This window comes from Bison bison, unplaced genomic scaffold (assembly GCF_000754665.1).
Source record: "Bison bison bison isolate TAMUID 2011002044 unplaced genomic scaffold, Bison_UMD1.0 scf7180017862242, whole genome shotgun sequence".
Classification (NCBI taxonomy): Eukaryota; Metazoa; Chordata; class Mammalia; order Artiodactyla; family Bovidae; genus Bison; species Bison bison.
Window position 1 is genome coordinate 106,794 of NW_011492814.1, and position 11,964 is coordinate 118,757.

Genomic DNA, 11,964 nt, shown 5'->3' on the forward strand with positions numbered 1-11,964 from the left:
GTTAAATAAACAAGGTGACAGTATACAGCCTTGACGTACTCCTTTCCCAATTTGGAACCAGTCTGTTGTTCCGTGTCCAGTTCTAACTGTTGCTTCTTGACCTGCATAGAGATTTCTCAGGAGGCAGGTCAGGTGGTCTGGTATTCCCATCTCTTGAAGAATTTTCCACAGTTTCTTGTGATCCACACAGTCAAAGGCTTTGGCATAGTCAATAAAGCAGAAATAGATGTTTTTCTGTAACTCTCTTGCTTTTTTGATGATCTAGTGGATGTTGGCAATTTGGTCTCTGATTCCTCTGCCTTTTCTAAAACCAGCTTGAACATCAGGAAGTTCACGATTCACGTACTGCTGAAGCCTGGCTTGGAGAATTTTGAGCGTGACTTTACTAGCGTGTGAGATGAGTGCAATTGTGCAGTAGTTTGAGAATTGTTTGGCATTGCCTTTCTTTGGGATTGGAATGAAAACTGACCTTTTTCAGTCCTGTGGCCACTGCTGAGTTTTCCAAATTTGCTGGCATATTGAGTGCAGCACTTCCACAGCATCATCTTTCAGGATTTGAAATAGCTCAACTGGAATTCCATCACCTCCACTAGCTTTGTTCGTAGTGATGCTTTCTAAGGCCCACTTGACTTCACATTCCAGGACGTCTGGCTCTAGGTCAGTGCTGTGTATTCCTGCCACCTGTTCTTAATATCTTCTGCTTCTGTTAGGCCCATACCATTTCTGTCCTTTATCGGGCCCATCTTTGCATGAAACGTCCCGTTGGTGTCTCTAGTTTTCCTGAGGAGCTCTCTAGTCTTCCCTGTGCTGCAGCTTCCTCTTCCTGTGCACTGACCGCTGAGGAGGCTTCTCTTCTCTCCTTCCTGTTCCGTTTCTTTGATGTCCTTTATCAGGAGGTTCTCTTTGTTCCTGGATATTAACTGTTTTTATGATGAAAGTGTTTTTATCTGTCAAGTACTTTTTCTGCACCTATTGAAATAAATTAGTGTTTTTCACCCTTTATTGATAGTGGTATATGACCTAGATTGATTTTCAGATGTTAAGCCAACTTTGCGTCCCTGAAATAAACCGCACTTGGCCAGGGTAGATAATCTTTTTTATATGTTGCTGGGTTCCGTTTCCTAGTATTTTGTGAAGGCTTGTTGTTGTTTAGTTGCTAAATCGTGTCCGACTCTCTGCAACCCCGTGGACTGCAGCATACCAGACTTCCCTGTCCTCCACTGTATCCCAGAGTTTGCTCAAACTCATGTCCATTGAATCGGTGATGCCATCCAACCATCTCATCCTCTGGATATTTGCATCTACATTCATAACTGTCACAGTTTCCCCCCCCTCAAACGTCTCAAAAGATCTGTCAAACAGTAATATTTTCTGCGTATTCATAGAGAGCAGAGAGAGCATGTAAAGTCTCCAAGCTGCACTGCCCTCCCCGAAGGGCTCTTCGCTCTGATCTTCTCCATCAGCCTCTGCTCCGCAGTCACCCCGGGACCCTCCTCACCCATCTTCTGTTCGTATGCGCTGCTCTCTGTGCCCAGGGCATGGCCTCTGGCCACTTACTGAGAAGGGTACTTGGGGAGATAAACATTTCTGTGTACAAGAACGTCAAAAAGAATCTTTATTCTTTCTCACACCCAACTGATGAGGAACTCTGATGAGGAACTCTGCCTTCAAAGTCGTCATCAGAATTTGCTGGACTTTGCCCCGGGTCTTCCAGCCTCCAGGGCTGCTGTTTCTTTACTTAGGACCCACCTGTTCACTTGTGTCCCAGCGGTCCATTCCAGCACAGCCTCTGTGCAGGCCTCGTCCAGTCATTCGTGGGCCCTTCAGGACTGAGACTCACAACTTTCAATCTGAGAAGTCATCTTGGCTTTTTGCTTTGACTTTCCTATGACTCCATTCTCCGTGTTTTCTCTTCCTGGAGCCCCTGTGAGGTAAATGTCAGCCCTTCAGGACTGACTTTCTAATTTTCTTACTTTTCCCCGTTCCTGATTCCCGCGCCTCATGTGTTTTAGCCTGACCTGGAAGATGTTCTTGGCCTCATCCAGTCCTTCTGTCAAACGCTCTTCTCTTTGATGAGGGGCCTTGGCGTCGGTGTCTCCAAAAGAATCTCCAGTCTGTTGTCGAGGGGGGAACGGCAGCCCACTCCTCACCTCCCTGGAGCCTGGGGTCTCTGGGACCCTTTTCACCAGAGACACGTCCGCGGGCCTGTGGGGTAGGGCTCGGGGCTGGAGGGCGTGGCGTCTGGACGGAGGGCACCCGGGTCCAACGGCTTTGAGGATACCCTAGTCCAACCTTCTGTTCACATACATACACACACTCTCTCACACTCACACACACGTGCACACTCACACACATGCACACATGCACACACAAATGTGCACATGTCCACATGCACACACTTAGACACGCTCACACACACATGCACACACATGCACACATGCACACACATGCACACATGTGCACACACGCACACACTTACACACATGTGCTTGGCCACCGCCTGCAGGCTGGGCCTCTGCAGACTAGAGGGAGTATGGAGGCTGGCAGACTCTCCCCTGACCCCCAGCCCCAGCTGAGGCACAGCCCCACCCACTCTGCCCCCCAGCCCCAGCTGAGGCATACCCCCCACCCACTCTGTCCCCCTGGGCTGGTGGAGCTCTCCTGTCTTCTGCTCTCTGTGGTTTTACCTTTGAGCTGCCCCCTCCTCCCCACATCTCTGCTGCCGTCTTACGGGTGTGAGCGGGGGGCTCTGTCCACTGTGTAAGCGAGGCCCCAGGTCCACCGTGTCCTCAGGGTCCTACAATGAGGAGGAGGCACCGTGGGCCTTGCAGGGTCTGTGAGCCCTGGTGGAGGTGCTGGCCCACTGCCCTGCCCCGCTGACCCCGAGGCCTCTGTGCTCTGCCCTCCAGAACATGCCCAACGTCCGCGACCATGACGCCTCCGTCTACCTCCGGCTGCAGGGGGACGCCTTGTCTGTGGGCGGCTACGAGACCAACCCCATCTTCTGGGAGGAGGTGAGACACCAGGGCTCAAGGGGGGATGTGGGGCTGCGTCTCAGAGCGGAGACACCCTCTTCCAGAGACCCCCGTCCTGGAGCTCTCCCCCAACCTGAGAAGTGGCAGGTCCCCCATCCCATAAAGTTGAACCCACATTTCTCCAGCCCTTAAGAACCTGGTATGCGGGCCTATACAGACCCGGGGCAGGCGGAGGGCTGGCCTCAAAGCAGCAATAGTCAGAGGCTACAAGCTGTGCAGTGGGGACTCTAGTAGATGATGAAGGCATGTAAGCCCTCTGCCCATCAGCAAAGCATCCCTCACCCTCCCCTGCCTGCTGTGGCTCTAGCTGTGTCTCCCTCCGGCCTGGGCTGCTCTCCTGGCAGCTTCTGCAGGAAGCTTCATGCAGGCCCAGCTTCATGCAGGCCCAGCGCCCCCCTCAGCACCCTCAGCCACTTCAACCACATATGGGCCACCCCGGCTCTCGTATTCATGTGTTTAGTCTTCAAATTGAACAATAAAATGACTCCTTTCGGCCAGATACTGTTTTACTTTGGGGAGAAAGAGGAAGACCAAGATAAAAGTCTCCGTGCCCGGAGGCCTGTATTCTGGTGGGGAGACACACAATAAATAAACAAAGAAGTCACGTAATTTGGGATGGTGATCTGAACCCTGAGTGAAGTTAACAGGCTGAGGGTAAGCCTAGTGAGACTGGAGTGGAAGGATGTCCTTCAGACTGCGGTCAGGCACGGCTGAATGGGGGTCTGACATCTGAGTGGACCCTGCAGAGGGAGGGTGGGCAGCAGCTCGCCCATGGGGTGAGGGCCCTGTGGTCAGACCAAGCTTGGTGTCCTTGAAGAACCGAAGGAAGGTAAGCGTGGCTGTGGGTCCATGGTGGATGTGGGCAGGGCCTGCTTATGTAGGGTTTTATGAGACACAGAGTCACAGGGGGTCTTGGGGGGCTCGAGAGCAAGAAAGGGCCTGATCTGACTTGGGCGAATGGGTTGAAGGAGGGCAGCAAGCAGGAGGCCATTGCAACAGTCCAGGGCAGAGCAGGTGGGCCTGGGTCCAGGCAGGAAGGGGAGCAGACAGGCCCTCTGGGGGGTGGAGGGGGGAGACAAACAGGTTACCGTCTAGACCATCACCACCCGATGGAGACGCTGGCCAGGGCCTGCCCGGCTCCGCACTCCAGGGGCCGGCCGGCACAGGACAGCTTCCCGCCATGTCCCCAGGTGTCAGATGAGTTTGCCTTCGGCCTCTTCGACCTGGACTGGGATGTGTTCACCCAGCATATTGAAGGTGCCATCAACCGGGTCCCCGTGCTGGAGAAAACTGGGATTAAGTCCACAGTCTGCGGCCCTGGTGAGTGGGGAGGCCCGGAGCTGGGGGCGGGGTGGGAGCTGCCTGGTGAGCGGGGAGGCCCGGAGCTGGGCGGGGTGGGAGCTGGCCGCCCCCAGAGTGTGGCCGGCCGGCCCTCCGTCCTGGGCGGGCAGTGCTGTGCGTCTTCCTCCCTGCAGGTGACAGACATAAGCCTGCCCCCGGGCCCCAGCCAGGCCTCTGCCCGCCCTGCCCTCGCGTGAGCCCTCCTGGGTGCTGCCTGGGCTCAGTCCCTGCTTGAACCCGGTGCCTTCAGCTGTGAGATGGGGCGAGCCCCTCCCAGCGCCCAGTGAGGCTGAGCCGGGGGAGCAAGGGCCAATCTAGCTCCCGATGCTGTTCGCTCAGGGCTGCGGGCCCCCCAGGTCGGCCTCACCCCTCTGCCCTCTGGCCACACTCCCTCACAGCGTGGAAAGGCCCCACCTGGGGCCTCCCCTCCGGTCCCCAGAAGAGCTGGACCGCAGGAGGCTGGAGCGAAACGGCATGAACCAAAAGGCTCAGCTTCTGAGTGCCCGTCTCGGGTGTGCAGGGTGCAGGCCCAGACCCTGCCTGCCAGCCGGCCGGGTCAGACCCCAGGCCAGGGCAGACTGGGGCCCTCGATGCTGGCATGTTCAGCCAAGACCACTCACTTGCTGTGGGAGGGCCAGCTGGCCAGGCTACACCGCAGACGTTCAAAGTGTTGTGACGGGGGTCACTCAGAACGCAGCGGGGAGAGGGGACGGTTCCGTGACTGGGCCTGGGGCAGGGTCATCCTAGGGTGCCCCAGGGAGTTCAGGGACCCCAGGGTGGGGGAAGATCCATGCATGCCGAGCGAGCCGTCTGAGCTGAGTCTCAAAGGCTGCATGCAGATGGAGAAGATTCCAGAGTAAGATCCGAGCCCGAGGCCCCAGAGGCGGGCCATGGTGTGAAGGGGCTCCACGGTGTCCACTCAGCTCCTTCTGAGAGCTGAGTGCCTGGAGCCCAGAAGGCTGGTGGGGAGCTCCTGTGTTGGAGGCTGGGCGGAGCCTCTGCAGTGGGAACCCAAGGCGGTGGGTTCTGGGCAGGGTAGAAGGCGTGTTCCAGGGTGAGGGCGTGGAGGCGGGGGTGGGGGATGAGGCGGCCAGCCTGGGGTCCTGGCAGAGAGAGGGTGGCCTCTGGGCAGAAAAGGGGCCCAAGGCAGCCCTGAGGCCCAGACGTCTCAGCTGTGGGGCTGCGTGTGGCACAGGCCAGGGCTCACAGGGGCCTCTAAGATATCACTGGCTCCTCGTCTCGGCCAGAGGCAGGCTCTCAAAGCTGGTGGGTACAAGATGGGCCACCTAGAGGGTGCCATGTGGGGCGTTGGGGCCAGGGTTCCGGGTGGGGGAGCGGGCCTGCAGGCGCAGACGTGCCGCCCCATCCTGGCTCCAGCAGAATCACAGGGGTGTCCCCCTCCTTCCTGCACAGAGGGGCCCCTTTAATCCTCAACAAAGGCAAGAAGCAGGGAGTGTGTGCCTACCTAGCGGTGGAGAGAGGGTCAGAAAGACAGTTGCCCAGAGAGGAAGCTCTGGGTCTGAAACTCTGCGTTCCTTGAGCCTTGGTGTCCTCGTCTGTGAAATGGGTGGCAGGCCGAGTGAGGAGGGGAAGCCACACGTGAGCTTCAGGCCAGCGGGCAAAGTCGTCCCTGGGGGCCGAGCAAGGAGTGAGGGGCAGGCCAGGCCAGGGGAGGGAGGGGTCCCGACATCCAGCCTGCAGCCTGCCGAGGCGCCAGGCCCTCCTGGGCCCCGAGTACATGGGGTCCAGACAGCCGCCAGCCCTGGCTTCTTCAATCTGTTCGGCTCATGAAGGAGCAAAGGTGAGCAGGCAGCTTTCCTGGAAGAGGTAGCTGGGGTCCCCCCTGGCCAGCCCGGGAGGTTCGGGGCGCAGGATGTGGGGCTCAGGCTGAAGACTCACTGCCCCAGGGCTTCCCGGGCCTGGTGGGGCTGTCAGGGAGAAAGCCAAGGCGAAAGCAAAGTTGCTCAGTTGCATCCGACTCTTTGTGACCCCATGGACTGTAGCCCATGAGGTTCCTCCATCCATGGAATTTTCCAGGCAAGAGTATTGCCAGGCCCGACACAATCCCAGGGAACGTCCTGGCTCTAACGGGATTGCGGGTCAGCGACCCAAGAAGCCCCACTGGGAGAATGTGTCTGTCAGGACCCCTGGAGGCTGGTTTCCCAGCGTGAGGAAGGTTCTCTGGGGACACGGGCCTTTTTGCTGGCCGGTCAACGGCCCTCGGCCTCCGGGACAGAACAGGGAAGTCCCAGGACCCTTGACTTCAGGAAGCGGGGGGCCCTCAGACCTCTTGTTCCAAGGTCGGGACGTCAGAGGCAAGTTTGGGGGCCCCCGTCCCGGGCATCCGGCATCTTCTTGAATCATTTTTTAAACATCCAGGTGACCCTTGACCCCCAAACTTCCCTCTTGCTAACTTTCTGTGAAGACTGTTCAGAACATTCTGGAAACATTTCCAGCACTCCCGGAATGCTCACCAGGTCATCCCCAAATACAACCATCTCGGGAGCCACCCCGGCCTCACCCGATGCCCTCCTGGCCTCCCCCGCTTGCCCCTCGCAGCCCGACCTGCACACAGGCCCCTCATAGGACCTGGGCCCCCACTGATGCCCCCACTGGAGGCCCGCCAGGGTCACTGTGGCCTCCAAGGCCCTCACCAGGGGCCCTGCCCTTCTGTCCGCCCTGCCTCCTCCACCCTGCCCTGCGGCTGTTTGGAAGCCTTCTCAGGTCCCTGGGGCTGGTGGCCTCCTCTGGCTCAGATGCTGAGGGTCGGATACCAGCCTCGGCCGGTCACCAGCAGGGAGGAGGGAAGCGCTTGTGACCAGCACACATGGAGCTTAGGACCCCGCGGGGAGCCTGGGGCCCTGACCGGCCGGGCAGCGTCCGCCTCTGTGACCCGGGGTTCTGGTGGCGCCGCACGGTGGTTAGGAGCGGCCTGCCCTCCGGTCACTCCAGACCCCTTATCACGAGGCACTTTTTCCCCCAGACACCCTCTTTTTTGCTTACTCATGCTTTGGCTCTCTGTCCCACCCACTCTCCCGGCAGCTCCCCGAGGGGTGGGGCCTGTTCAGTCGCCTCCCAGGGCCGAGTTCTGGGCACAGACGGGTGGGCTGCAAATATTTGTGACCAAGTAACTCACAGCCCTGTGAAGTCCGCGGTCATCGGGACCATGATCCCTGTGTTACAGACGAGGGTCCAAGGCTCTTCTGAGCCAAGGTCACACAGCCAGGAATCAGTAAAGCAGGGTTCAAACCCAGGACTGTGGCTGCCAAGTGCAGCTCTTTATAATCATACCAGAGTGGGTAGCAGCAAGAATACTGCAGTGGGCAGTCTTTCCCTTCTCCAGGGGATCTTCCCAACCCAAGGATTGAACCTGGGCCTCCCGCATTGCAGGTGGATTCTTTACCATCTCAGCCACCAGGGACACCCTTTTTAATCATGCTCGAGCGTTCCTCTCCACCAGTCCTAGCCTCCGTCCCCAGCACGCTGGTGGCAGACAGAAGCCAGAGGCTTGGTCCCCTCTCCCAGAGAACTTACAACCCTTCATTCACTGAGCGAGCATGTATCAAGCACCAACTGTTTGCTGGACCCTGTGCCTTGAGATACGGCAGCGAGCAAAGCCCGGCCCTTGCATTGCCCGGGGTTCGACGGGCAGGAATGCCCTGCTGTGATACAGCGGGAAGCTGGCGCAGGGACGGGAAGCTGTGCCGGGGACTCGGGGAGAGGTCCCCCGCCAGCAGCAAGTCACGAGACACACCTGGGCCCCACGAGGCGGAGCCCAGTTCAGATCATCAGTGAGGAAGACCTCAGCGGAACGTGGCAGGAGCGAGCAGGGAGGAAGCGGCCTCAGATGCCCACTCCCGCCTCAGTTATTGTCCTCTTGGGAGATTGCACCCAGGAGCATGTGGCCGGGAGGGACCCTCAGGCTCTCCCCTCCCTTTCAGAGTCATTCACCCCGGACCACAAGCCCCTGATGGGGGAGGCGCCCGAGCTCCGCGGGTTCTTCCTGGGCTGCGGCTTCAACAGCGCAGGTGAGTACGGGCAGCGCAGCTTCCCCGACTCCTGCCGTCTCGGAAGTGAGGGGCCCAGCTGGGCTCTCCTCCAGTTCTCAGAGCCGCCCCTTCCTGGGGTCGGGGTGGGCCTAGGAGCGCTGTGGCTGGGACAGGGGTGGAGATGGGACAGGCCTGCCAGGAGGAGGCATGTGGCACCCCAGGGGTGAGACCCAGGGCATAGGGGCTGACACTGCCCACAGAGGTGGGAGGGGCACGGAGGTGGGGTGCAGGGCCTGGGGGCAGATTGCAGACCCACAGCTCTCTGCTCCTGCCAGGAATGATGCTGGGCGGTGGCTGCGGGCAGCAGCTGGCTTACTGGATCGTCCACGGGCGCCCAGAGAAGGACATGCACAGCTATGACATCAGGCGAGTGCCCATGGGGGCTGGTGGGTGGGCGGTGGCTGCCCTAGAATGGGGCGGCGGAGGTGATGGTTTGTCACTAAGTCGTGTCCAACTCTTGTGACCCCGTGGACTGTAGCCCTCCAGGTTCCTCTGTCCATGGGATTCTCCAGGGAAGAATATTGGAGCGGGTTGCCATTTCCTTCTCCAGGGGATCTTCCCGACCCAGGGATGGAACCTGGGTCTCCTGCATTGCAGGCAGATTCTTTACCGACTGAGCTACAAGGGAAGCTGCTGGGATGGGGTGGGGTGGGGTGAACATCCCGGGCTCTTTAGAAAGGAGCCTTCCCTGAAATCCAGAGGGCGTCTTGGAAGAGGTGGCAGTAAGCAAAGAAGGAAGAGGCCAGCTGGGGGAGGGGGCAGTGCTGCAGGGTGCCTGGGTTTGGCAAATCCACCGCCCTCTACAGTTTCCAGGACCTCTCGTCCCAGTGTCCTGCCCGACCTGTCCGACGGCTCTGGGGTCAGCAGTGGGATCCCATCGTCCCACTTTGCAGATGGGGAGACTGAGGCCGGGGGAGCAGGCTGCCCGGGGATGGGGCTGAGCCGGGGTGGTCACTGCTGGGATGTGAGCACGTCTGGGAGGCAGGCAGCCCCGAGTGAGACGTTGGCCGCACACTTCACTCACGGGGAGACTGGAATAAATCGGACCCCGTGCAAGCCCGTCCCTCTGTAACGGGGGTGTGAGGCGCTTGCTGGGAGCAGTGAGCGTGTCTGAGTAGGCGGAATGCTCAGCATCAGGTCTGCGCGTGAAACACTAAAGAAAGCTGAGCTGAGGCCATTGTGCGTGCGGGGCTGCTATCGGAGCCGGGAGGCGTCCGGCTTGCCCACCGCCCTCTGTGAGCTGGAGCGGTGAGGCCCCGAGGCAGGGTCAGTGGGGCCAGGCTTCCGCTCCTCGGGTGGCAGTTCTGTGGCCCGAGCACTGCAGAGGGCAGAGGAGACAGCGGCTTGGAGAGGCCTCTGTGGGGGCCCAGCCCGTGGCGCTGTGATGGCTCTGGGCAGATGGGCTCCCTGGAGAGACCCCGGCTGCCCGGCAGGGCTGGAGGTGGTGGGGGTGGTGGAGACCACTCTGGTTCAGCTCAGCGCACCCTGGCTCCTCTTCTAACCTCGCCCCGTCCTGGCCTGATGGGGACTTTGTGTCCACAGGGGTGTGTCCGCCACCCACACAGACAGGCAGGCATACCCTGAGATCCCCTCCCCGTGGCGCCTGGCACAGCGCGGTCTGCTGCCTCGGAGACAGTCTGGGGCTGTGCCCACGTGCTCTCCCAAGAGAGGAATGTTCCAGAGATGATAAAGCTGCCCGGGGCCTCAGGGATGGGTCAGTCCCAGCCCCTCCGGCTACAAACAGCAGAGCAAAGGAGCCCTCACGGGAGGCGGCTCGCCTGAAGTCACCCGGCGCTGGAGCCACAGCCGCCCAGCTCCAGGCCTGCAGGCTGTCTGCCATCTCCCCTCCCTCAGGGGTGAGGCCTCCGCCCTGGGAACCGATGGACCAGGGTGCAGCCTGGGCCTCACCAACGGCCTCCCGCCTCCAGGGCTGGTGGACGCCCCCCTCAGGGGCTCTGGGCCTCTCTCCCTCCCTGCCTCCTCTCACAAGCGAGACATCAGTGGGAGCGTCTTGGGGGCCCCTTCGTGGGTGCGCACAGAGCCGCCGCCCCTGCCCCGGCCAGCTGGGACCTCGGGTCACAGGTCGGAGGGCAGAGGGTCCCCGGAGGGAGACCCCCAGAGCTGCGATCTCGGGGCTGGGGGCTGGTCCGCCCACTCTCCCGGCCCGGACAGTGTGCCCCAGGAGAGGACCAGCTGAAGACGTCCGACCCGAGCAGTCCCTGACGTGGGGCTCGGTGCCCACCCAGCACCACGCCCCGTCCCCACACACATACTGGGCGGCCGCCACCCCCAGGCCAGCCTCCGGCGGCACCCGGGGCCTCTCAGCGCTAATGAGCGGGGGTGGAGACGGGCCACGGGGGCGGCGAGGCGGGGGTAGAGGGTTCTCTGCGGGGAGCGGGGGGCCGCGCTCGTCCCTGTGCTCACACATGCAGGGGGTTGGAGGGCAAGCTCGGGCACGGAGGTGACTGGGGGTCACCTGTGGGGGAGGCTCCCAGGGTAGGCCCTCCCTGTTAGCTGTGTGGCCAGTTCCCCTCTCTGACCTGGGTCTCTCCATCTGTGAAATGGGGACGAGGGTCCCCTCTCCCAGCGGAGGCGTCTGAGGTTCACGGTGGGGATATGCCCCCAACCCCCGGGGCCTGGCCTAGGCGGGGCCCAGAGCGCAGGCCGCTGGGTGAGGAGAGTCACTGGGGTCCTGGCAGCCAGGAAAGGAGGAGTCGCTCCTTACTACATCGGGAGGGCGGCTGGACGCTGGTGCCCGGCTGCAGGCCCCTCTGCCCGCCTGCATGCAGGTGGGAAACGGCAGCCTGGGCTATGCGGGCCCCAGGGAGGGCCCCTCTTCCTGCTGACCCCTGCTGGTGCTCTGGCTCAGCAGAGTGCCTGCTCCTGACACCCACAGGCGTGCACAGGTGTGAGCAGAAGGCCGGCGGGGGCTGGTCCAGATGGGCAGGATCTGTCCGTCTGGGGATCACCCAGCCCTGCCCCAGGCCCGTCCCCCTCCTTGGTCCCGGCCACACCTGGGCACCCCCCAGACCCCCATCCATGAACCGCCTTCATGCTGAAGCTCCTGGCTCAGTACAGGCCGGTCTCCTGTCCCGTGCAAGGAGCCAAACCAGGGCCCCACACGTGAGGCCGCTCTGAGGACCAGCCCTGGGTTCTCGCAGCCGGCACCCAGCCCAGCCCTGGAAGGGAGCCCCTTACGCGGTAGCAGCCGCTGTGAATGGAGTCGGCGTCAGAACCCTCACGAGTGTGGTCCCGCTGCCCCGCCCAGGTTGGGCACCGTGCAGACGAGAACCACGTGAGAACTGAGAGTTGGCAGGCACGACGAGGCCCGGGCGGGGTCCCTGAGGACAGCAGCCAGTGGGGATGCAGCCGGGGGGGCAGTGGTCCTGGAGGACAAGCGAGATGCCCACAGATGGGGGAAAGGCGGGGGCTGGGGGTGTTGAGCTGGGCACCTGAGGGGTGGGCTGTGCCCGGGGAGGGCAGCGGGGCCCAGCGGGGCAGGCAGCCCAGCGGCTGTGCTCGGTTTGGCTCGGGCGGCC

General features: G+C 61.2%; 1 protein-coding gene across 1 annotated transcript in view; it reads left to right on the plus strand.

Moving 5' to 3' along the window:
- The window catches only part of SARDH (sarcosine dehydrogenase), a 63,370-nt gene that overhangs the window by 13,907 nt on the left and 37,499 nt on the right, over window positions 1-11,964 (plus strand). Inside the window, exons 10-16 of the mRNA XM_010832766.1 lie at window positions 2,910-3,014; window positions 4,226-4,355; window positions 8,318-8,404; window positions 8,701-8,882; window positions 9,585-9,673; window positions 10,280-10,450; window positions 11,587-11,693. Of these exons, the coding sequence (XP_010831068.1) occupies window positions 2,910-3,014; window positions 4,226-4,355; window positions 8,318-8,404; window positions 8,701-8,882; window positions 9,585-9,673; window positions 10,280-10,450; window positions 11,587-11,693 (871 nt within the window). The remainder of the gene's footprint in view (window positions 1-2,909; window positions 3,015-4,225; window positions 4,356-8,317; window positions 8,405-8,700; window positions 8,883-9,584; window positions 9,674-10,279; window positions 10,451-11,586; window positions 11,694-11,964) is intronic.